We start from the raw sequence: 26,545 nt of genomic DNA, 5'->3' as shown, positions 1-26,545 counted from the left end.
AATTTAGCCAAGTTACTTAAATATTTTACCAAATAACAATTCAAATCATGAATCCTGACTTGCACCCACCATGCAACGAAACATCTACAGCTGCAATTGATATCCAGACAGCTGTGACTAAGATCACCACCATAATTGAGAACATTCCCCAAAGTTTAATCTTGGAGCAAAATTAATACTTGATTAACTACGTGGATGCTTTATTAGCCAATTCCTCCAAACTTCAAGTGTATTACTAGTCTAAAACAAAAACCCACTACATAATTGTCAGACGTTGAACGAGATGAAGCAACCCAAGCCAAAAAAAAAAAATAAATTGATACTTTGTACTAAATAAGAGGTACTAAACAAAAATTTCTAAATGCAAATCTGCTAAAACATGAATAGTGGCAAGCCATGGATTTCACTAGCCCATATTGGCAAGCCAATCCCAGTTTATTACCGTAGCCGTGAAAGACAAAAATAATAATTTTTCAAAAGCTTGTTAAATCCAAACACCAAAGCTATTGAGTGTTTGACCTGAATAAAATCATTAAAAATCTTAGTGACCTGTATGGTAAAATAAGTAAGACGGATAAAATTTGTCTGACAAAACATTCCTCTTTGTACATAACCAAGAAAAGTAGCTCAAAAATTGCTGAAAATTTGCTTAAACCCACAAAAAAACCATGAAGAGCTGTATGTGGTGAAAATAATACATCGCCGAATCTTTATGGACGCTTGCGCATTGTTAACATTGATACGAAGCAAGTTAAGTTTGACAGAGAAGACAAGTCGTCATAAAATACAGTGTGATCCACGAGCACAGATATGTGTATGATAGGCGCAGCAGATCATCTACTCATTCTGGGAGAAGATCTACTCATTCTGCATGTAATGGTACAATCGTTTATTAACTTTAGTCTCAGCAGATTATCTCCAAGTTACACTGGCAGCGGAACCAGACAGCATTGCTGAACATCTTTGGCTGCTTATCATCCTGCAAACCATACAACCATGTCCAACAGACCGTGGAATTAGCGTTGCTATGTAAATAAGAGAACCAACTGCTTTAGATTAAACGAAGCTGGTATTGCAAGAAGTCCATACATCATCATATCCATATGCCTACGTTGAAATGTTGTCCCAATCAATTGCTCTGTCCTCGAACTCAAATCCTGACTGATGAAGCCTGCTTCGACCCAACCGACCGATCACTGCAAGACCTGGGAAAAAAAGGATAAACAAACAGTAAGCTGGAGAAAACTTGGATGTGACCTTCAAGATCGAGAGGGACTGTGTGTATAACAAGCGTGCTGGTTGGATAGAAAGACTGCCTGTGCTTAACTTCCAATGGCTGGCTATCATCTCTCACTGTGTCTATTACAATAGAGTAATAGTTGATTTTACACACGCATTTCAATTGAGGAGATAAAAAGCGCATGAGTCATAGAAGATGCAACAGAAAATCTGATCAAGTACAAAAAATAAAATACTCTCCTTAGCCTAAAGCAGGTTGTAGATTAAAACAAAAATATACATACGTTACTATAAGAACCGTGATTTAAACTTAGGACCTAAAGAATCAAACAAATTAACCATGAGTTTTTTTATTGAAACTTTTCTGGTAATGCAACCATCTGCAATCCTTACCTTCAATCATTTTGTATAGGGCTGACCACCATCTTTCCCGGGAAACCTGGTATTGGTCAAGGGTTTCTTCAATTACTGTATCATGCTTCCCCTCCAAAACTCCTTGCAGAGTCATCACTGCATCCTTTGTTCTCTTGAGAATATTGTCATCATCATCAATTTCCAACTGAACAAGGTCATTCTGTGATGAAGTGAGGCTAACAGCCAAAGCAAACTGTGCAGCAGCAGCCCAGCGGGAAGAGGCAAGCCATCTCCTTTGGCCATCTAGCTGAGTTTCTCTCTGCAATTTGTTGTCCCCTTCTCCTCCAAATACTAGACTGCGAAGGTATTCAGCATTTGCTGCCCCCGTACTCCGCACCATCTTAGAGAACGCACTTTCTTCATTTTGCAATAGTCTCTCTGGTGTATCATATTCAAGGACCTAAAAGGACAACACAGAAAAATAAGGATATTACAGTTGATCATACAATATTCTACAACTATAAATCAAATGATGTGAGACATTAGAAAACAATCCCTCATTGTCAGAATAAGATCTGCAATGTTTTCTGCAGATACTTTCTTTCAATTTTTCCTGAAACAGTATCATATATTTGAAAATGAAAAGAGAAAAACAGATGGATACATACCCGACCAGAATCAAGAAGAAGAATTCTGTCGCAGTCGATAATGGTATTCAAACGATGAGCTATAATAAGCATTGTGCACGATTTAAACTCCTCTCTTATGGTCTTTTGAATAAGAGCGTCAGTCCTAACATCAACAGCTGCAGTTGCTTCATCAAGTACAAGAATCTTCGCACGGCGAAGCAACGCCCGAGCAAGACTAAGCAGTTGCCTCTGTCCAACACTGAAATTTTCGCCTGCCTCCAAGACCTTGAAACAGGAAAAAAAGGTTAGGGTAGAACTATATAAACTGTAGTTAACACAGCTAACAGGCTAAAAATTTAACTTTTTGTTAGCTTAGCCTCCAAGTTAACTTTACTCTTGTTCTCCAGGTTCCAATATGACTGAATTGAGAGATGCCAAGGTTCTCTTACCTTAAAAATTACTTAATCTTGAGTCTCTGTTTCTTATGTGATTGCAATACCTTTTCACTAGAATGTTGAATGATGAAAAATGGAATGAATGCACTGTTGAGATGTTTTATTGTCTTCTTTATGTATGCATGCTAATCTTTGTTGGTAAAGGCTGAAGAGTTCCTTGATCTTCCATTCTTTTCTCTTTCTTCCTTAATAATTGGATTCAACTTCTTTTCCCATAGTTTTAAAATCATGTTTGGTTTGATGACATTTTTGCTTACTACACTATTGCATCATTATAAATCACATCCCAGATATCAGATATTATCAAAATTGAAACAAGAAGCTTATCAGCAAGTCCTCATTCGTCAATTAATATGTTTACACAGCATGCATGCTTTACACTCCCTAAAAAATATGCATGAATCATTAATAGCTAATTCTTAGTTACTAACCGGAACTTAATGTTTCTAAATATCCATTCCATAATTTTGCATGTAGCATAGATAATGTAACGGATTTTATTGAGACAAAAACATTATACTTCAAATCTTATGCCAAAAGGAAAACTGCCAAATTAAGTGATCTACAAATAAAATGCCCATAAAAGCATTTTATTTGGCAATTTTCTCACCCCAAAGGATCTTTATATTCTCATTTATTAGCATGCAACAGACACAAAAACAAGTAACACGCCTAGCAGAGGGTTATTTAAAACATTTTTCAAAACAAAATGCTGGGCCAAAAGGACTTCAGCCACGTTATTGGTAGCCCACTACCTAAGGTACACTATCAACCAACAGAGCTGACCACCATATCAGCTGTGGTCCAAATGAGACTTGTCAAATGAACATCAGCCAGAACTTCTGTGCCGCAAGAATACAGGAGAAATCAAGAGAAGCGTCCATTGGATTGAATGGCAAATAGTAAGCATGACAATGTCTAATTGTAGATCAACTTTTATTGTGTTGATAATTAACCAAAGCACTTTCATAATGCAATATTTACCAACCCTAAGAATGTCTGCCAACAGTAACTTCATTAACACAAAGTAATAGGGAAGCTATGCAAACTAAAGCTTCTGTATCTGGAATAAATAATGAATCTCTTGCTTCACAACCTTACTTTTATTGCTTTTCCTCTCTCTATCTGGCAGAAAGTTGCTTCTGCTTTTAAATACATATACAGGTGGCGCTAAGACCAAGTATACAATATGTACATGATAGTTTGTCAAAGAATCTATCAGTTCAATGTTAGACAGTCAATGTGCTAGCAGAAAAGAAGGGCATATTGAACTCTAAACTCTGGGACGTTCTCTTGGATACTATTCTTTCAGCATTTGGAGCACAGGTAATGGCTTTAAGTTAGACCATAATAAAGAATACTCCCTCCATCCCAGTTATTTGATCCTGTTTCAGAAATCCAACATTTTAAAAATAGTGGTTTGATTGTGATGTTTGTGCTTCTCTTTCCAATTTTACCCTCACAAATTCAGATTTTGAATTTGAATGGTAACATGCATATGATTAAAGGGAGGGACTATATTGAAAAGAGAGACTAAAAGGTGCTTTGACTTTCTCAACAGGAGAAATGTTTTGGGACATACCAAAATGGAAAGTAGGACACTTTCAATGGGACGGAGGGAGTATGATGCTTTTCATAGTTTTTCTTTCGACTAGTAATGCGTCCCTTGAAACACTAAAATACTGTTTTTGGCACAGGGGACATATGAAAGGGAAATATTAACAAACTATTGATTTGCATATAAAGAGCCAACAGACAAATTGCAAACAAGAAGTGCAAAAAGTTTGATTTTTACCTCTGCATCCAGACCCAAAGAACTCCTCCTAATAACATCTTTCAAATGGGCTCTCTCCAAAGCCTCCCAAAGGTCAGCATCATTGTGTTCGTTGAAAGGATCAAGATTAAATCTAACAGTTCCTACAGAAAATAAAATGGCGGTCAAAAGACTAGCCAAAACTACAACATTAGCTTAGTTCACTGAATTTCATCAAATCTTGAAATAAAGTAAGTGAATTTGGTTAACTTGAAAGGTGCAAACCATATACTTGATAACTGATAACAAAGGATAGGAAAATTTTGAGTATGGTTTTGAGTTGTATATGCAGAGTAGCGCCACAACAGTGCTAAAGAATAGATTCTTAAATAAGAGCATGGCAAATCCAACAAGCCTTTCATGGCCAAAAGCTATCAAGATATAAGGCTGATTAAAGGTTATAGACATGTATCAAGCAAGAGAAAACTAAAGAACCATTATTCAATCTTTGAAACAGGAAAATCGCCAAATAACAGAATTAATTACCAGACGATATAAACCAAAGTAAAACTCTGCAATTTGCTTCTACACCTGTGTTGTTAGGTACAGATTATAGATAATTTTAAACCACCCTGATTTTCATGGATGGAATTATCTTCCAGCTGCATGAAGAATACAAGAATACTGCCTCCTATTCCTAATGCACGAAGAAACAACCAAGAACACGAGTTTATGGACATGTCCATGAGCATTAATATTTAACAAGATAATTGAAGTTAATCACTTACAAATATTAGGCCAGCAATATACTTGTAACAGAACTTAACTAACTAGAGTAATACCTACAGGAGAGAACATATCAAGGTGTGTAGAGTTGAAATAACCTAAGGTTTCCGGCCCTATAATTCATAGAGAGTATTGTTGTATAACTATAAATGGTTACTAGTCTGATAAGATATTAGAGGATCAATGTCCCAGCTGTCACACTACAAAAGAGAAGAACACAAGAAATGAAGCTTAATATGGTTCCAACACGCTCCACCAAAAATAGATTGAAAAAAAAAAGTTCAAATTGAAATAGAAACTACACGAAAAGTTTTTCTAATGTTTTCATCTCATCTCCAGGACTAAATTCCACATACCTGAGAACAGAACTGGAGCTTGTGGTATAATACCAAGGACCTTACGAAGATCTGTCAACCCAAACTTTGCTGTATCACAATCATCAATCAAGATTCTTCCTTTCTCCAGTTCTACAAGTCGGAATAGAGCATTAAGCATGCTGGATTTCCCTGCTCCTGTTCTACCAACTATACCCACCTTGTCGCTTGGAGGAATATAGAATGATATACCATGGAGAACTGGGGGAAGTTCAGGCCTGTAACGCAAGACAACTTCCTCAAATGTAATAGATCCTGACGAAGGCCATCCAGGAGGAGGGCGGTTGCCGTCAATAATTGCTGGACCTTCAGAAGGAAGCTCTATATATGTGCCAACTCTTTCAACAGCGTTAAGGCTGTTCTCAGCCAGACTAGCCAATCTAAGTACACCAGTCAACAGGCTCGTAATGTTCAATGCATAACTGAGAAGTAAACCCATTGTAGAGGCAAAAGCCTCCTGGTTTTCAGCTCTTCCATTCTGCATAACCGCAAAAGTTGCTGTAAGCCATATCATAAGCCCACCCAATGTTTCTAGGCGAATTGCAAGCCAGCGGTTCCCACTCATGGTTACAAGAGTGAACCTGATATTATTGTCCATGGAGTTACCATTGATATTTGCCATCCTATCATAAGCTTTGTATGCACGAATAGTTGATAAACCATTTAATGCTTCCCCAAATTGTGCATACACAGGAGATCTGCTTACAGAGTCAAGACGCTTTACTTCACGGGCTGTGCTCTGCAAGGAATGGTAACGATTAAGATACATTCCAGAATACATTTATTTATGTACTTGTGCAATAGACTAATGACACACGAAGGCTAAAGCAGACGGTTGTAAGTAGCCTAACATAACAAAGTTCTGATAAGCAAACTCGTGTGGATAAAATGCTTTAAGCAATAAATATGACACATTGGCATTACTATTCACACATATCATGGTTAATTTTCCATTTAGTTATCCATGGTAGTTTTACATCGTTTTAAGTTTACCTTCCTAAAGTTCTAAAGCTCTATGGAATAGTCTCTTCTCAATTCTTAATGTTCTTCAAGATTCCTTTCTCCGTTCAATAGAAACCAGGTGAAATACAGGTCCAAACTAATATCTGATTAAGCCAAAGGAGTCAAGTGTGACAATGTGTTCTGGCACACAGGTCATAGCTTGCAGAAAATTTGGGAAAACCCAATAAGCACGCACTGTGCAGACTAGAGACTGAAGCAGTTGTTCCATTTAACAATTGGGTATTCAAAGCAATTGGCTCATATCAGGTTGAAAACACAAGCAACTCCTACATATTGAATCAGTTTCCTCATTATCAAGGTATACTTTATGGATATCTGGAATATTGTTTTCACTCCATCATCAAAAATACTTGATCAAATTTTAAGAAGAAACATGATCTGAAAAACTTTTGCACTAAATATCATCCAGAGACTTGCAAGCAAGTGTTAGCTAGAAGACAAATAAATTGCTTAACAAATATTAGAAACTTTGAAACTTAAAAGTATCCTAATCAACCTTATGATTTAAATAGACTATGCTTCCCTTTCGAAATTGACATTGAGACTGATTAAAACACAAAAAGCACCTGGATATCTGGTTAATCATGAATGCAGGGGAAAGATGCAAGGACAAGTGAAAGAAAATATCCTATTAAATTTTCAAAAAGCAAATGGCCAAATTACTGAGAACCTTAAATATGATTAGAAGATAAATAAATTTAAATAAATAAACTCCATATATCTCAGTAGTACACTTAATCTCAATCAGCTTCAAAGGAATGTCCTTCCAGGATGTGTTCATATAACAGATTTCTGTTTGTTAATGCAGTTGGGCCTAAAAGACAAAAACATGATAAGAAAGTGAAAAGTACAAATACCTGATAGTAAAGATAGGCCACATAGAACAACACCAGCAGTGGCATTATGGCCCAAAGGGACATAGTGCTCACAATTCCTATTAGTACGAAAGTCGAAATAAGCTGTGACACTTGTCCCAGAAACATATTAACAAATGGGGCAACAAACCGATCAATATCACCTAGATCCTTAGCAAATCTATTTATTATCCTTCCTAGAGGATTTGTCTGAAAGAAGACCATTGGAGCTCTTAGTATCGAATTAAGCATAGCCTCATGCAACCTTCTCGCAGCATAGAGACTTGAAATAATCAACCAAAACGAATTCGTCAATGTCACAAAGACCTGCATTGCAAAAAAATAATAATAATTAATAATAACCATTGCAGATATATAAATTTCTCTTTTATTTCTCCTTCCTTCGGCATCATATTCTAACTGCTTTGCAAAGCAACAAAAAATCAATCTCCATCCTATTGAAATAGCAAAAGTAAACAACAACAGGTACATTACATAAGGGTGGTCTATGCATGAATAAAACCAAAATCTTGGCAGCATCAACAAAATTAACTTACCTGGCCAAGTGATAGAAGAGCATAGACCAAATTATAGAAAAGAGGCCCATGTGCTGATGAAGTGCTTTGATCTGTCCAGTAACTTAACCAAGTGCTACTTGAAACTCGTAGGACTTCAGTTAGGACATAGCACATGAACAATATCATCACTACCCACGTGCCACCTAAAGCATCGTTGTATCTGTGAAATGAAAGAGGGGGAAAAGCAAGAATACCTGTTAATTATAGAAAAGCCTGAGCCTGCTCTCAAAAGCCAAATTCTCACTTTCGACCCCTACCCATGAAAATTAGTTAATAAGCAAATACATTTTTCATTTTGTTTGCTTGATATGAGAAGGATCAGAACAATCACATTTTCATTTTTTTTATTCATTTTAGTTTTTCATTTTTTTTTATGCCTATTACATTAGAATTGTTTTCATTTTTCATTTTTCCTTTTTAATTTCAGTTCTCTCAATCCTATAGACCAATGTAGATGGATAACAATTCTAAGGTGACAGGCTTGATAAGTAGAAACATCTCCTCAAGGAAACCTTTGACTTGATAAGCGCATTGAAATACAAAGACAAATCATTCCAGTGACAAGACTTCTTTTTTTATTCTATCCAGTAAAGAGAGGATGTGTAATAAGATCAATGGTCTCTGTTACCTTGACAGCAGAGCATCAGAACAATCACATTTTCAGGTATTTGCCCATCACTTAAGCAAGAATTCCAAAGTGGTTTCAAATAAAAAGTATAAAGAATTTTACCCCCAAAAAATAAAAAGTATAAAGAAGAAATAACAAACAGTTGGGCCATCCTTTGGTAACCAGATGTACTGAAGATCACTTTCTTTTGGTCTTTTGATGGCTATGAGACTTTAACTTTGTACGCTTTACTCTAAAGGACAATACAGCTTATGGTGAACGCAATGAAGTTCAAATGTGGGTGAAAGGTTTCAAAAACTACTTTACCTTTTCAAAACTTTAATATTAACGACACCTGTTTCTCGTTCTTCCTGCTTGATGAGAACCGATTTTCCTCCTTTTCGTTTAGTTTTAGAGGTGGGATCCTCAGGCAACCCATTGGCCTCACCATTAGCAGATAGCTGCAAAGTTTTATCATCAATGTTTTGAACAGTTTCTTTTTCTTCCACATATTCTTCCATTTTCCCTGCATTTTCCATCAATCTTTGAAACAGTGGGCCGTTATTTGAGAGTTCTTCAAATGTTCCTTCCTCTTTCACCATACCATCATGCACCAAAATAATCTTATCTACTTGTGAGAGAAAATGTAGCTGATTTGTGACAAGAACTCTGGTCTTTCCTCTCAGTTCTCCCTTAATGCATCTTTCAAAAACCTAGTATAACAAAAGATACGCAGAATGCAAGAGTTTAACTAGATAGCACTTGAGATAGCATAAGACAATGGAAGTAATTAAGTGAAGCCTTCACGGATAATGCTAACTGTTGAAAATACAAAAGGAGGAGAAATAACCCATAACTACAGGGTACAACGACAGATATGCAAAACAAATGATCCAACTGATCTGGAAAAGCTCCAAGCTGACTCTTGTCAAAAATAGAGATAAGTAAAAATTCAAATTCTAAATAGAGTCCACTTTAGCATAACGATTAAAATTCTCAAAGATGAAAAACCCAATGCATGACAACCTCATTGTTGTGATGAAGCTGAAAAGAATTTGAGGAATGGTAGACAGTCCATTTTTATTTTGCTTTTCAAGTGAAATGTGGATCTTAATTTAAATTCTGAAGTGGTTACCTGCCGAGCCACATGAGCATCTAGAGCACTTAAAGGGTCATCAAATATGCACACATCTGAATTCGAGTACACAGCCCGTGCCATGGAAACTCTTTGCTTTTGCCCTCCACTAATGTTAACTCCTCTCTCTCCAATTTCAGTAAGATCGCCACCCTGTAGTAGAATTTGCAAAGCAGGTAAGCTAAATATTCAAATTAATAAAGAACTCAAAAACAACCGTACCAAAAAACTGGTATGGCAACAAGTCATATCCTTACAGGGAGCAGTTCAAGGTCATGCTGCAGTGAAGTCACATCTATTGCTGTTTCATATCTAGATGGTTCAAAGACAGATCCAAACAGTATGTTGTCTCGTACCTGTAAAAAAAAAATGCCTCTGATTCTTATTAAAGATGTAACAAGCACTGTGAAAAACAAAATGACTTGAAATGCAAGTGGCATCCACTCAAGGAACTAAGATCAGTAGAAACATGAAAAGAAATTCCCTACCGTTGCATTGAAAATCCACGAAACTTGGGGCACGTAAGCAACTGTTCCTCTGAGGACAACAGCAGTTGCATCAGATGCTGGAGGAAGCTCCCCAAGCATTGCTGAGATAAGTGATGTCTTTCCCTCTCCTGTGCTGCCAACAATTGCTACCAAGCTACCAATTGGTATATCCAAGTTAATGTTTGACAATGTAGGTTTATCTGCCTGGTATCAGTGGGAAATGCATTGAGCATACCATTCGTTCACAGTAAAAACTCTGTGCAAGCTTAACAATCTAGAACTTGAGAAAGCCAATTGGTAAGATACAACAAGAGAAATATGCATATTAACTCTTTGAAGCAACATTTACCACCCTATAACTTCCAATTTTGTTAAAAAAAATGTTAAGAAACAGCTATAACCTCAAGAAGTTAATAGGAAAACTATGAACATAATCTCAAGCAGTTAAAAGCAAAACAGGTTGGTTTCTATGCCAAACAGCCCACTTGGTGATTTATATATATATTTTTAACAAACTATGCAATTTATCTACATGCAAGAAGCGCTTCATGTGTAACTGGGAATTGACCAGTGATTAAACAAATTATCAAAATGGTTTACCTGAAATTGCTTCGGAGTTGGTCGAATTAGTTCACCTGTAATGAGTTTTAGGATTTTAGAGGTACTTTTGTCTATCAATCAATTGCTGGGCCCACATTACCATTTTTTCGATGTTAAAAGTACTCGGAGTAATAATCTTCAAGAATATAATCGAGATGAATCACTTGTGTAATTTAATTGAACAGTTGTGGCATTATTCTTCTAAAAAGGAAAAGATTTGGATGGCAATATACATGAGCTGTCAATTAGAAATGTTCAATTCGTATGATGTCTTGTTTTAACTGAGAGTTAGGTTATGGTTTCCAAACCTTCAGAGGAATTCTTATTTTTCAACCTCTTTCTACACTATATATAATTCTGACCAGTTAGGAAACTTAATTCGATCAACTCTTATGATTCTCCAACTAAGTTACACCACCTCCGGCTCAATTAGAACCCAAGACAACATGAACTGTCATTTAGATAGTTTTGGGAGCCATAAACAGGCCCAAGTTTCTCTCAGCTATAGATTGCTATCACTATCAGTTAATCCCTTCCGGATTATGATTAATCTCTTGCAATCTCTACAATTATTAAGAAAAGGTAGAAGAACATAAATACAGAAATGTACACATAAACCACCTTTGATTCCCAGAAGAAGTATCCATTCTTGATTGAGATTGCAGGAACTTCTGGTTCAAGAGGTGGGTTAGGTAGAAGAATTCTCTCTTCTGCTAGCAGAAGTTCCTCCAAGCGTTTCAGAGACACATTTGCATTCACAACCTGTAATGACAGGAAAACATTCCCAAGAATGGTATTATGAACAATGCCTTGATTATAAAAACTGTCAAGAATACTAAAAATTTTCTATCAATAAAATTTTCAACTTGTAACCAGCAACATGCTATTATAAATAAAAATAAAGAAAATAAGCACTATAATCCCCATCTTTTTAGAAGAGAACCCATCAATGGCTCCAACCTCACATACAGGAACTTAATCAAAAGAATAATTATAAGAGTTCATAATCAAGAATCCAATTAAGATTAATAGGGCTTCTTACCAAACTAACAAAATAGATACCATCACAAAATATATATATATATATATATATATATATATATATATATATTGAAGGGGAATGATGCATCTGACTTTTGCACAAAGGCTGAATTCTCAGACATGCCCATCCAACAAAAAGTGCAAAAAGGAACAAATACACAACAGAAGAGGGACAAGAATAAAAACTTTGTACAAACAACTCATTGGAAAAAAAAAAAAAAAAAAACTATTCCCTGGTACAGATAGGAAGGTGGAGAAAACAATCTAGCTCTACATGAAATTATAGAACATAAATGTACAGAAGGAAAAAGAACCTGTGTAATTATATTTGGAAGCATGAATAGTGGAAAGCGCAGCACAGCAAACAAAGAAAGAGATGTGAATGCCCTTGCAGGTGTCAAATCCCCTCCAAGTAAAGTGAACATCCCAAATGAAACCACAATCACCACCACAGGAATGCTGTTCAGAATGAAACTGTTCAACTGCAAAATATGCAAAATATCAATGAGGTTTCATTTTAAGAGGAAAGAAAGAAAAGCATGGTGGTAATTTCACTTGTAAAGAGGGAAAGGGAGAGAATCTTAACAGTTAATCACTAACAAAACCAAGGATTACATTTCTACTGATGCACACTTGGTGACAAGCAGTTTAGCATTTATTGCCATCACGCTCTTCAGTTTGTATAGCTCTCAGCTATGATTACAGCTTCAAATGCCATTTCAGATTAGTGTGTTAATATTGTACTTTATCAGCAACAAATGAAGTATCCAGTGCATGAAGAGAGAGTGCAAAGAGGATTTACTGCAAAGCTAAGACATACAGCTCAATCCAACAGAGGAAATGAACAAAATGAGGAATGTCGGAATAATTATCTTATCCTCTGAAAGAAATAAATCCTCAAAACACAAGATGGAGAAATTTTACACACACTATCGTAATGTAAATATTGAGAGAATGAAAGGATACAAAACAAAACCAATTTCCCATATCAATGAACTCCAACATACCGCAGCTAATAGTTGTGCTCTACGGAACCAAGACAGTTCATCATTTCGCACATTTTGAACCTTTGACTGGAAACTATCCTCCCATGCATAACATCTGAAACATATGCAGCCAGCTATTTAGCCATCTAATATAGCATATAAAGGCATAAACCACTTATAGGACAAGACACACTTGACAGTATCCATGGCACCCAAAATTTCATTCATGAGTCCAATTCGCTTGTCCGTGCGTTGCAGCCCTTCTTTTGACAATTGCTGCATCTTGCTTATAATAAATGTCTGTGTCCAGAAGAAGATTTCATGATCACTAAACATGTATTCAGATAGCATAAGAGAAAATTGATATTGGTGAAACGTAAACAAACGCTCCTCATCTAGAGATAAAACAAAAAACAAATAGCTACTACAAAAAACGAGGAGAAGATCTGCAGAGTGAGAAATTCAAGATCCAGGTTCATTTACAATGACAAGCAGACAAGGGTGTAAAGCTTTACTGCCTGGGAGTCAAACTCCAAGCTTGCCACATAGTTTAACTTAGCCTTCCAAGTGTTTCGTCCTATTTACCTCCAAACCCAGAGGTAAATTGCAAGTTACATGATTCTGTTTAATGGCATCACTGTAACATCTAATACTAATACATTAGTTTCATCCTATGTTTGAGGCATTTATGTTGCCTAAATGAATAGATCTTCTCGTCCTTTTCAAACCCAATCCTTCAAGATTAAGAACTTTCAGTGAAAAGCTTTAGCTGAATTGATTTTCTTTCTAGGGACCTTAATTTATTAAATGCCTTTTTTCTTTAAAATTTTACTTTCACTGAGCCCTCCACCAACCAACTCTAAAGGTATATGTACTGAAATAATGACATAACATTGCACTATGAAATGGGCAAAGCAGGAAATTATAGATTAAATAAATAACATCAGGGATAAAGGTTAGGTGTTACATAAACTGTTTCTTTAAGGCAAAATATAGGAATGGTGAGGGGGAATAGGTCTATACCTGTATTGGGAACATAAGAACAAGTAGAAGTGCACCAAGTAGTGACGCAACACCCAATTCCAGGTATAGCAGAAACAAGGCAACTACAATTCGGAAAGGAGCCGACCACAAAGTGTGGAGTGATTGACATATTTGCTGCACAAGGAGAAAAATAGTTTTGATAACTAAAGTCCACAGAAAATGTACAGAATGTCAAGAGATACTTAAAGATGACAATTTGTGAAACAGCTTTTGGACATTGTAAATTTCCATCGAGTAATACATAAGGTTAGCATCTCAGCACCTTAACTTGGTCATACAGATAAAGGTTTACTGTCGGTGAGTGCAAAAAATTCATGACTGCTCATCAGCTCCTAATTGTGATTTAAGAGCAAGGCAATGTACTGCAGTAGCTTTTGTATCATTAAGAGCATAGGAACTTCATAGTACTTTCTCACACAAGTCCATACAAGTGATGGCAAGGTAAAGCATCTTTTATTGCACTCTCTATAATGACCAAATTATTCATGTAATAATTTGCTCAAGACCATTGTGTCTGGTAAGAGCTGGAATAGAAATATGATCCATCTTCTGAAGCTTTAACCTACAAGTAAACCCTCAAAGCTTCACAGGATCATAATTGACAAGGGCAACATATGATGAGAAAAAGCCAGTACCAGCAGGAGAGAGCAAGGATTATTGGATAAGTAAACACAAATGTCTACTTTGATTATACAGAAAGTTAAACCACATCCACTGCAATGGAAAGTTGGAAGCAAGTTATCTAGGAAAGGGCGACCACTATACAGATATCCAAATTTGAGTCATATTATCTCTAACAAAATCCCAGCGTTGGACACATTTTCTTTTCTTAGGTGCTCTGACAGTCTTAAGGGCAAGTCTATGAAGGCTGACTCCGGGAATATTTTCATGTAGTTGGTCTCCAAGTTGGCTTGTGTTCATTCAGGATTAAAGAATTTGTGAAGCCCGTGCTCCAAATTTCATGCTTTAGGTATGCAGAATAGCTTTAAGCAACACTTATTCCTCCTGAAGTTAGAGATATAATATCACACACGAAAAACAAACACAGAGAGACTTGCAACAAGTCATCGTCAGACATAGATCGGACTTGCTGATGGTCACCCTTGAATCAAGTCATGGATCTATGGTATAAGTTGGAGGGTGTCAAGCTTGGCCGGATCTGGCCTTTATCCACATATTGAGGCAATTAAAAAAAAAATCCTTTTTCTGATGATTAGTTACAATCTAAACTAAACCTGCAACGAGTTATGACAGCAATGGTATATTATTAACAGGATACAGAAAAGTTAAAACCACTGCTTTATTCCATTACACCATGTATTTAGAATCAAAAGTCAGATTTTGGCATCTCTCTGACAACATAAAGATCACAGTAGCATTAAGAAACCAGACCATAGAGAAATTCATAAAGGAATCATGCCTGAAGAGCTTCAGCATCGGTGGTCATTAGATTGGTTATTTTCCCAGTTGCAAATTTTCTACGACTCTCATGTGTTAGCCTCAGTGACTTCCTGAAAACTGCAGCAATCTATAAAACAAGTTGCAGGAAAAAAAAAATCAGCAATATGATGATGCTCAAAAAATTATGAAGCTCAAAAAACCGTTGTCAGAGGAAGAAAAATAAATTCACTGAAAGCCCTTAAACCAGCTCATGTTGACAATACTAGGTGTTGAACACAAATATAATTTATCTGGACCCCTCAGCTCTCCAACTAAAACGTACATTACGGTTCTAAAGTGTACATACCCATATGAAAGAAATGAAACAAATCAATTACTCTAACATGCAAAGCAGTGGACAATAACAGCTCTAGTGATAAAATTGTCAGATTTTGTAAGATAAAAGTATATCTTACCAGGGTTGATCTCAATCGGTATCCGACGCGCATTACATTTTGGAAATATTGAGCTTCACATAATACTCCAAATACCTAAATCATATAAAATTCAAGCATGTCAAAGCACATAACCAGGAAGGATACCAACTTCAGATAACTCCTACCCCAAAAAAAGGGGAAAAAAAACTTGATTACAATAGTAGTTATTTAGGAAACTATTGACCCTCAGAATGAAGGGAATAAATGATAGATCTTTTCTGGTAAGTGCTCACAGAGAACAATGTATGACGTCCAACAAAGTCACAATATTGAAATTTAGTAAAAAACGATTAAGTCAAAAGTTTGCAAAACAAATAGTGGAAGGGCTTACATGCAACCTAAAGCATTTACCAAAAGCATAGCTAGTATGAAATTAAAATTCAGAACTTCAAATTCAAGGACTCAAACCATACCACTCCAGCAAAAATTGAGAATGCATAAATGTAACCAATCCAAGCCGGGTCTCCATCTTGCATGGACTGTCAAAAAGTAAATGAGATAAGAAACTGAAACATGAAATGGATACAATAAGTGAGAGTCAAAATATAAATTAAATGGAAAATAGGGAAATCATCGTATGTCTTCTTCAGACTGCATTAAGTACACACAAACTTATTAAAGCAAATCTACTATCCTAGACTTGAAACAGATCCGGAACACATGGAAGATTTTAGAGAACCATCAACCTTTTGGTTGGCAAAAGCAATGGGATTAGACTTTACACTGCTAGGGAGATAATTCCTCAGAACAAATTGACCAGAAATTCAAGTCAAAAGTGGTAGAAGAAGACACTTGTGGCATCGTGGGATCTTAATTTTTTCTGCACTACTTTTTACCATTAAGTCCTAAAGCTATGCTTGTCCTATAAATGAAACTAATAGGAAAGTTTTAATGTAGATGGATTACAATCAAAGTTGAAATCTAAAGTGAAATACAGAGGATACAAACAGATGGAAGAACAGAAGTACATACTTCAAGGTGCAATTTCAGCATTTCGTTCAAATACTGCATATCTTTTATCATTAAGGATTCATTGCGCTAATTATCTAGTTATTTTAACCTTTTAGTTATCAATCTCAAATATCCTACTTTTTATGGCTAATTCCAGAAGTAAGAATGCTTCCCACTCTAACTTTGATTCAAGATAATTGACTTAGAAATTACCAACTTGGCTTAAGGAGATTGTGCTTTTTACCTTAGCAAGAATGCTTCCCACTCTAACTTTGATTCAAGATAATTGACTTAGTAATTACCAACTTGGCTTAAGGAGATTGTGCTTTTTACCATAAAAAGGCAAGACCACATATGTGGAGGTTAGAAAAGGAAAGGTACACTCTGTAAAAGTAAAGTGATTCAAAATGTTGAAATTAAACTTCAGATCACGTCCACATGATAAATACTTTTGTAGGGTTAACTGACTAAAGTCAGCATATCATTTAAACACAAGATATCAAGTCCAGCTGTTTCATTTCCAACTTCAAGACACGCTCAACAATACCCTCAAGTCATTCACATTTGGAAGCAAGTTTTGAAAGAAGATAAAGATTAGATGCAACTCACCTTTAAAAGTTGATTCAATATCATAGGCCCAATAAACTGCGAAACGTCATTCCAAATCTGCAAGATTTTCAGAGAAAAATAAAATGGATATACCAACTAATTAAGTTCTCAGTCTGCAAATAATGTTTTAAAATGGATGTCAATATGCCATGTTGACTCGTATGATAGACACTAGAAATTCTGGAGCATAACATACCACTGCTGTAATGAAATTTAGAAAGTATTTCTGAGAGAAATGTGTAACTTGCATACAATGAAAATAGATTCTTGATCACAGAGCCATGAGAAATTTTTTATCACAAAGATATACGTTTTGATGTTGATTAACTCTTGACTGAAAGGTAGAATCCAATTACAATAGTTACAGGACAATGTAAAAACTTTTAATGGCATAAGACAGTAAAATAACACTGTTTAAACCTATCTGAACAGATGTTCATTCAGTATGTTGAAACTTTCTCACAACCAGAAAAGAAAACAGAATTCATATCTTCAATTACAAGTATTCTTTGTTCACAGATAACTATAAGTTCAAGAGAAGCAACTGTAGTTGATTTAGTAGACCTCCATAATAGGTACTTCTACCTTTCCCAAACCAATTAGGCTGAATGCCTTTTTTCCCTTTTTTTATAATCCTAGCTGATCCTGAATCAGTAGTAGAACATTGATTTTTCCACAACAATGGAAGGAACTACTATTATAATGTTCAACAAAAAGAAAATGAAAACCAAGACTTTTCAGCATGAGCCACGATTGCTAGAAGAGATGAGCATAACCAGAGGATGGGCAGATCATATACACCAATTATTACGAATCTTCAAGTCTATTTCACGGCCAATAGAAAGCTTTCCAGTGATTCATATTATGACAATAATTTATTTGACTCACAAAACTCCTAGATATAATTGATTGCTAAAACTCTTAGATATAATTGATTGCAATCAGTTTAGTACCTTCCAAAAGCCTCCCCACCAAAATCTGCAGAGAAGAAAGGAGGAAAAGTGTGAGATCTTTAAAACTTTAACTATTTGAGCATTTCCAAATCTTGCAAGAATTTAAGATTGTGCAAAATTTCCGACAGATTCAACTAAAAATGACCAAAGTTTCAATCAATTTATCACCATGTACCTTCCACCAAGTGCATGATTTAATGCTCTCAAAAGCCATGGATTAGGCCTTCGAGACTCTTCAACCCAGCATTTCTGGAACCTAAACAATTCAACAAAGTTATTAATCTATTCTGTTCAACCTGACTGTTTTTATCCCCAAGAAGCAGCCTGTGCAATGCATATATGCAGAAAAAATCAGGAAACTCCACATACATGTTATTGAGTGTTTCCGTCCTGTCCCAATTATCCAATTTCCAGACATCCTTTTCTGTGAGAGGTCTTTTATAACCTAGTTTCATAAGAGGATTCACCCATGCAAAAGTAATTTCTGCAGCAGGAACAACAATTAGTTCTAGTACATATATCTATTTAGGGATTGAAAAAAAAAAATGTCCAATGGGGCATTAACAACGTAAAGGGAGTTGGATCAACATGTCTTAATGGTAAAAGTGAAGATGAACTAAGAGGATACAGGAAATTCAAGCCTAGCTTATGGATTCCATACAACTAAATACGCAACAATACTAACATATCTAATACCTCACCCTTAAGCATCAAAAATGTAAATGTATCATAAAACCAATACGGCAAGAAAGGTACAAGCAACCATAATCAATTGATAATAGTTAGTATTAACTAACTATTCCTAAGCCATCTTAAAATTTCTAAAACAGCACCCTTTAGTTAGTTAATGTGCTCCACGTACTAGAGAATATGTTGGCATGCCTCTCAGGACAAATCTGCTCTCCTCCAGGAAGTTCTTCGTAAGCTATGTTGTCCACAGATTCAGTTTGCACAGGCAAGTAGCCTGGATAAGGATCTAAATCTGGAACATAAAAGAGCAATAGCACCCCAAATACAACCTACAAAACAACAAACGCATTTGTTCATCTCATTCCAGGAACAGAAAGAACAAGTGGAAAGCAAGCATTTAACAGCCTCTACACATTTTCAGACCCAGTTTGCAGCAAAACATATGGAGTTTGCGTGGATCAGATTATTGGCTCGGCAGCACATACATCCATTGTTGTCAAAAACTCATGAGGCATTCGAACAGAGCTAAAATATAGGGGGAGATTTTGCAAGTGGACTAACCAGCTCACTGGAGCATAGGCCTATACATGTTAAACTATACGTGCATAACATCAATGAGTACTAGGTCTTTCTTACACATCTGACAGAGCCTAGAGCTTGCAATTTTCACAAAGAAAAAATAAGCGAAAAGTAACACACTTATATGTGGTAAAGCAGAAACAAAAACAGGGAAAAAAATGTTGGTGCTCAGCCTCCCACAGGGTCACCACCATACCCTGTGACAACACGAGTCATGCAACATGGCACAGACAACTTTTAGACAATGTTTCCGTCAGCTATTCTCAAGTGCGACCAGTTTTCTGTTCTGGTCCAAAGTACTAGTTATATCTGATGAGCCATTATCATGTTAGAGATGCAAAGACAGACGCACAGCCAGAAGGAGAACTTACAAATCATGGCAACCTCAAAGCTAGAATATAAGCATGACAAACCTGGACAACAACCTCGCTGATGTAAAGATAGAGAACAGATCTGCAACATAGAATACAGCATTAAATAAATTGCAATAATGAGACACACGACCAACTTACTTTAAAATTCACACAGACCCACTCATCGGACCTCAAAGTTCCATAATTATGGTTCTTTAGAAATTTTATGCATTTATGTTTTTCTTGTAAATAAATAACATAATACTGCAAGAAAACATTGAGCACAACTTAACAATGACAAGAGACAAGGCAGGCATCTTGCTAGTCCAAAGGTAATAGGATACACATTTGTTGAACATGGATTTTCGACATAAAATACCACCAATGTTCCATAAGCAACAGGACGGATGACAGCACCTAGCAGATCTTACAGCAAAACACTGAGAAAAGAGAATGCAAAATGGAATTGGATTGGGCTGACTAAATTTAACACCTCCAGGCCTCAAATTGGTCATCATCATCTTTCAGATGTGAAACGAAAATGATCCAAAAGAGCAATTCTTACACAGTAATTAGTATCCGACCTTCCTCCTTGCATTTACAACAATTTTCTCCAAAAAGTTAAAAATGTTTCAAGTTAAAACATCATTCGCCAGAAATTAGAAATAGACTAAGAGAATCATACTTATTTAGACCTAAAACCCCAGAATATTTGCTATTACCCCTCCTGAGGTTAAAAAGCACTTAGACTCTAAAGACAGCTTTGTCTAATATCATTACACGTGTTGAATGTGAACACCCTTCTGAACAGTCTTACCCTCTTCCAACTGCTTCTTAGCTACAAACCATGAGGTCTTACATTCCTCCACCAGTCTGTTGTCCAGAAACTACAAGCCCAAATACAAGTATGTCAAACACTTTTCTGGCACACGTTTACCAATGTGATTTGGCACTCAAGCTTAGTAGCTCAAGTATAACTTTTGCAGACAACAAAGAAATGATGATCAAGCATTTGAAAAAATGAACTTTACAACAAAAAAATAACCAACAGAAATAGTTTGAGAATGGGGAATGATACTTATACGCCCCAAAAGTTTTTTGCACTCACCTACTATGTATTTGCCTACTTTACATGTTTGTCATTTGGCCTAAAGAAAATTCAAAGAGTGTGCAAGAACCTTTTTGGGTGTGCAAATATCAATACCTGTGAGAAATCACTTTCAACAATTGGACACCTAAGGCTATGCACATGGATTACACGTTCTAGAGAAAATGGTAACATCACATATGCCGCTTCATTACATGTAAAATTAGATAACAGAGAATGAGACAATTGAAGCAAAAACTCAAATTTGAAAACTTAGTATGGTCATTTGGCAAGATTCAGACCTAAACTGACCTAGAATGCCCATTAGACTCTTGTTTGATGTTTTCATTTTTTTTTTTCCTCAAGGGCAGATTTTGTTTTTGTTATGTGCAAACAAGCTGCTAGGGAGGTTCACTTCTAGCACATTTCCAATGAAATTTTCAAATGAGTATCAAGTTTGTGGCAATCTATTGCTAGCTACTCTTGGGAGGTAATAAAAGATTAGAATTCTAAATATTCAAAGTGATCCTACCATTAAAAGCAAGATGTTATTGATCAAATTTCAATCACCAGACATGATTATGTCTAATTTTAACATGTGACTCAGCATGGCCCAAGATTTCTTCTCTCACTTTCCCTACACTTCATCCCTTTTCCTCTTCTAGTTTCCTACAGCAGTGCTACTTGTACAGCATATACACCGTATGAATCCATGACCCGATGGTCATCAGACAGAAACTCCACCAAATGGTCCATCATACAGTCAATTTCTTCAAGCTGAATATCCATATCCATCTAATCTAGAAAATTCTTCAAGCATGAATAGTACTATCTAGCTGCAGATTTATAGTTGATCTGATAGTTAAATGGTCTACCTTATGCCTCAGAAGAAAAATTGGCATAATCCTATTTCTTGACATCTCATATAACCAGCAGATACATGCATAAACTGCAAATGTCAACATTGTGACTTCTATCAAGACATTTGTCACATTTCAAGACCACCTAAAGGATCAGACTTCACAGCGAAGGTTTGACAGGTTATGTAAAAACACACTCAGATATTTATGCATCTTCTTCAGACCAACAATTAGCAAAAGCAACTTTTTTTGTTGATTTTCACTTTTTTATATTCCAATAAATAGGGTCCTTCAATACAATGCTACAGGTGTACCATCCAGTGCTTGGAACAAAGTTTAATTTCAACTATTTTATTACCCAGTTTACTTCTATGAAGTTAACAATCCAAATCTCTGTTGCTAGTGCCATTAACTTGAGTCCTCATAGTCTTGTTGAACTTCAAACACTTAGTAACGCAACAGAGGTGTCCGCTTTAGTAAATTACCAAGCAGTTACTCGTACGAAAACCTTCAATAAGGCAGCAGACTAAGAAATCAAAAGCCACAGATACCTTAATTGCAAGAGATTAGCTACTCTGCTTGTTATTTCTAATAAATACAAGCTTCAGCCCTCCTATTCACCCAGGAAACTATCTTGCTTTTTATCCAATATGGTATAGATGGATCAAATTTCAAATCCTGCCTCCTAAAATGTCCTGTCTGTCATATCGGAATAATCTATAGGCTTTTGTGCTTCTTAAATTCCATACTTAGCAAAGATTGACAACAAATTAGACCGCTACTTTTTTGGATCTTCAATTAATACAATGCCAGCTGGACTGTTTTCTAAGTAACTTAATATTCTGAGCCCATCTGTTTAGAAGTGAAGGCTCTCTTATTGAGTGCTTGTCAACTGTGCCAAATGGTTCAGGCATCTAATAATTCATTGAATTTTTTTTTAAGGGAACTTCTCATATGGGACATATCAAAAAGGAAAGAATGACAACAATAGTTGATGTAACCTTAAAACTTGGCCCAAAGGGTTTGGCAGATGACTAAAATCTTTTCCATTCCAGACATTCACAACATATCCTTATAATAAGAAGCAGGACAAGATCCATAAAAAGAAGTTGGCCCCTTAAATCTTCCAAAGCTAATTTCTGGATCCAAAGCTCAACAGAGCGACCTGTGTTCTCCCACAAGAACTTTGTTATTAGGTTAATTGTTTCTTCCCCATTTAGTCATGATTAACAATACAAATCAACAATTTACTGCCTGAAGAGAGTTTAAAAACATATTCACAACAGAAATGTGCTATTATTATCAACCAGAAAAGTAAGAGCTTAAACTTTTCAGGGCATCTATTTCCAGCCAGAATATGATCACCAGCCTGGTAGACCATCATAAGATCAAGGACTGAATCAGTTATTTATGACCTGATGAACTAAACGAGATCTCCTAAAAATGTTAGTGAGCAATTGTTTCAGAAATTCTCCAAATAATTGCTTTGGCACCAAATTACTAGTTATATGAGTTTGGCACACATTAGAATCAAGTTTGTTATTAACTTGGTAGAAATGATAAGGACGAAACAGATTCGTTTCAGATGTGATGGAATAAAATGAGATTTATTCTAAATTTTGAAATGCTACTTCAGTAATGTAGCTACTATTTCTTCCTCTATCAATTTTCAGTAGTACCTCAATAAAAACAAATACCAAAATGCCACGTTGATTGCTTGAATTAGTCATGAAACTCTAATGACAACACAAATGACAAGGATAGCCCAGATGAGAAAATTCACAACACGTATTCAAATGAGACAGAATAAATCAAATAAATTCATCAACATTAAGTGAAAGAAACTGACCGGTTGTAAAACTCCCCAACAGATAAGACAAGGTTCAGCATCACCGAGTCACCAACCAAAGCGAAAACGACTCCAAATCGGACATACCAGCGGAACTCATGAATGTAGATCCTTGTTTCCACAAAAAGCATGACCAGCATAAAGCCCCAAGCAAGAGCCTCGATGATTAAAGAAACAATCTGCAATATTGAATACACAATTTATCGGTCGCAGAATTTAGTGATCAAATACCATCACATAGACCTAAATGCAATCGATAGACAGACATAAAAACAAACAGACCATCATATAAGCATAGCAGGAAACATCACCAATTGCAAGAAAATATTCTCTGCAACAAGTCTCATCGCTCTCTTGACCTCTGGCCACTCGAAGATTCACTATCAAATTGGTTAGGATTAAGACCCCACAAATCAACTGATTACTAGACAAAATGATTCTACCACGAGCTATATTGGTGCCGATCTCTCTTTACATTCTCACATTTTCAATTTCTTTGAGAAACATGCACTAAACTCTTCTAATCAACAGTTAGAATGAGACTATTTGTTTAGATGTTTGATAACAAACTATTAACTTTTCAACACTTATATACTCATGTCTTGTTCAAGAACATCCTGATTTGTGTTAATTAATGTGCCCAGTTACAGTCAAATAGGTGTTTCATGCAAACTAGAATCATCAGTTGAATTTTATATCCGCACCTGGTCACTTCGACAACCTAATCTTGCCATTTAAATGCTTCGAAAAACATTTGTATTTGGTACAATTAATGTTCTGTGAATGACTGCACCCAAGACCAACCTTTCCTACCTCCCTAATCCATTGCCCTCCCCCCTCAGAAAATGCGAAAAAGGAAGAAAATAGAAACACACAAAATCCCATCGCATAAAACACAAATATGCACACACTGCCGCAAGTGGTGTGTCCAGATTATCCAGCTCAGGAACAACATCCAACTAAATTTGGGGTAAGTTGATGTAGAATAATTAATACAGCATCCCATATCAGATTCATTAACTTCAATCAGAAACACACCAGAAAAGAAAGTTATAACTTCCCAAGAACACGCAACTGAAAATAGAGATCACATACCTCATAAGGAGCAAGACCAGACTGTCGATCAACATCAAAGGCAGAAATACCCATAACCAATCTGAACAAAGGTTCAGCAGTGCAATAAGCAGCCAGCAATCCAAGCAGATAATTGTAATAATTCGACTTCAACTGGTATCTCTGGACCTTTCCATCCTTCTTTGTAAGCCATATTCGGTACAAGCACAGGCCTAACACAACCAGATGGGATATGCAGATCACCAGAGCATCCGAAGCACAAGGAGTATAAGCTCCAAAGGCATTTTCCACTGCTTTTGACCATACTCCATTATTCACCGGCTTACAATACCATTCAAATGGCTTGGAAGCCATCTTCTTTTCCACAAACAACTTCACTCAACTCTATAACCCCTTAACTCAATACATTATGCTCTCTGATCCCTGCAAAATTTTATAACCAACACGATCATTCAGAAACAAATTAAAAACAGCATAAAAGTTCAAGAAAAAATAAAGGGACAATCCACACATACAAAATTTTAAGCATGATAGTGCTGTCTGAACTACTGAGTATCTAAGACAATAATCTGACCAAGAAAGCTTTTTGCCCAAGAAAAATTGGAACAAGGAGAACATTACCAAGACCTAAAAAGTCAGACTTTCAACCGTGCAAATAAGACTATTCACGCTTTTTGAAGCTGAAGATAGTTGACTTTTACCAGTAGGAAAACCATCCTCAAAAAACATCTTTTATCAAATTCAACCTATTTTACCATTGGGTTTCTGAAAAACCTAATTGCTTGCAATAATATTCTCAAACCGATAAAAAAAAAAAAAAAAATCTCTTCGTTTTTCATTAGAAAACCTCAAGAACAAACAGGAACAGTGATAGCTTCCATATTATTTTTTACTTCTCCCGCACTAAAATGGGTGACCCAAATCTTATTCATTCATTTCTTCCCTCATTAAATTTAACTTTGTCTAAATAACTAAATCCATGCACCAATACTTCATGACTAGCAAACATTTTCAGCTTCAAAATTAGAATTAAAGTAGCACTGCACATCATTTCATTAAATCACCAGCCTCGAAAAAAATTTTAAAAATTTAAAAAAAGAAATAAATAAATAAATAAACAAAAACCCATTAAAGTTCTGAAAAGAAACAACTAGAAATACCTAAAAGATTGAATGACACAAAACAAAAACCCATTAAAGTTCTGAAAAAAAAAAATTAAAGTTCTGAAAAAAGAAACAACGAGAAATGCCTAAAAGATTGAATGAAACAAAAACCAAGCTTTCTCATCTGATACGCACAACAAGGTTTAGCTGTGGGTTGTCCACTTTTTTCCTTTTTTCCCCCGCTCCATAAAGAGGAAGATGTAATGAAGAAGTTTATACACTTCTATACTGGAATATGCCACCTTTTCTTTTCTTTTTTGTAATTTTGGTCTGTTTTTACTTTTAATGAAATGAATGATGAAAAGGAGGCCAAAATGTGCATTGATTCTCTTTATGATTGTGAGACAAAAGATGGTAAAAAAGGACAATAATAATAAGTAGAATATGATTTGCCCGCAGCCAAGTCCAACAAGTGGCCTTTTCCCGTTCTCAGTTTCTGCTCTGGGTCTGCTGCGCCACGTCAGGGCTTACGACCAAGCAGTCCCATCATTTACCAATAAAAAAAACTAAAGTCACCGACTAACAAGGACTCAGGTTCGGCTGGGACCAGGGCT

The 26,545-nt window shown here is 35.9% G+C and overlaps 1 protein-coding gene across 3 annotated transcripts; it reads right to left on the bottom strand.

The window, feature by feature from the left end:
- Window positions 1–532: 532 nt before the first annotated feature.
- On the bottom strand, window positions 533–26,222 carry LOC113782680 (ABC transporter C family member 2-like). Of its 3 annotated transcripts, none has more exons than XM_027328561.1 (29): window positions 26,127–26,222; window positions 24,850–25,251; window positions 23,755–23,933; window positions 20,019–20,058; window positions 19,199–19,355; window positions 18,706–18,820; window positions 18,512–18,592; window positions 18,337–18,361; window positions 17,384–17,440; window positions 16,237–16,302; window positions 15,803–15,877; window positions 15,367–15,474; window positions 13,926–14,060; window positions 13,096–13,202; window positions 12,924–13,017; window positions 12,231–12,398; window positions 11,497–11,637; window positions 10,276–10,479; window positions 10,045–10,143; window positions 9,788–9,940; window positions 8,980–9,365; window positions 8,025–8,205; window positions 7,471–7,794; window positions 5,573–6,329; window positions 4,473–4,594; window positions 2,262–2,507; window positions 1,633–2,053; window positions 1,090–1,205; window positions 533–979 (listed from the first exon to the last, which is right to left on the bottom strand). In XM_027328561.1, exons 2-28 carry the CDS (start codon window positions 25,180–25,182, stop codon window positions 1,108–1,110), a joined length of 4,872 nt encoding a protein of 1,623 aa, XP_027184362.1. In that variant the 5' UTR covers window positions 25,183–25,251; window positions 26,127–26,222; the 3' UTR covers window positions 533–979; window positions 1,090–1,107. The 3 variants fall into 3 exon arrangements, with proteins under 3 accessions (XP_027184362.1, XP_027184364.1, XP_027184363.1); XM_027328563.1 differs by lacking the exon at window positions 26,127–26,222 and adding an exon at window positions 25,450–25,465; XM_027328562.1 differs by lacking the exon at window positions 26,127–26,222 and adding an exon at window positions 25,344–25,435.
- Window positions 26,223–26,545: the final 323 nt, after the last annotated feature.

The sequence above is a fragment of the Coffea eugenioides genome, chromosome 9, assembly GCF_003713205.1.
Source record: "Coffea eugenioides isolate CCC68of chromosome 9, Ceug_1.0, whole genome shotgun sequence".
Taxonomy (NCBI): domain Eukaryota; kingdom Viridiplantae; phylum Streptophyta; class Magnoliopsida; order Gentianales; family Rubiaceae; genus Coffea; species Coffea eugenioides.
Note: the sequence above shows the minus strand (reverse complement) of the source record. Positions and strands in the feature narration are given on the sequence as shown.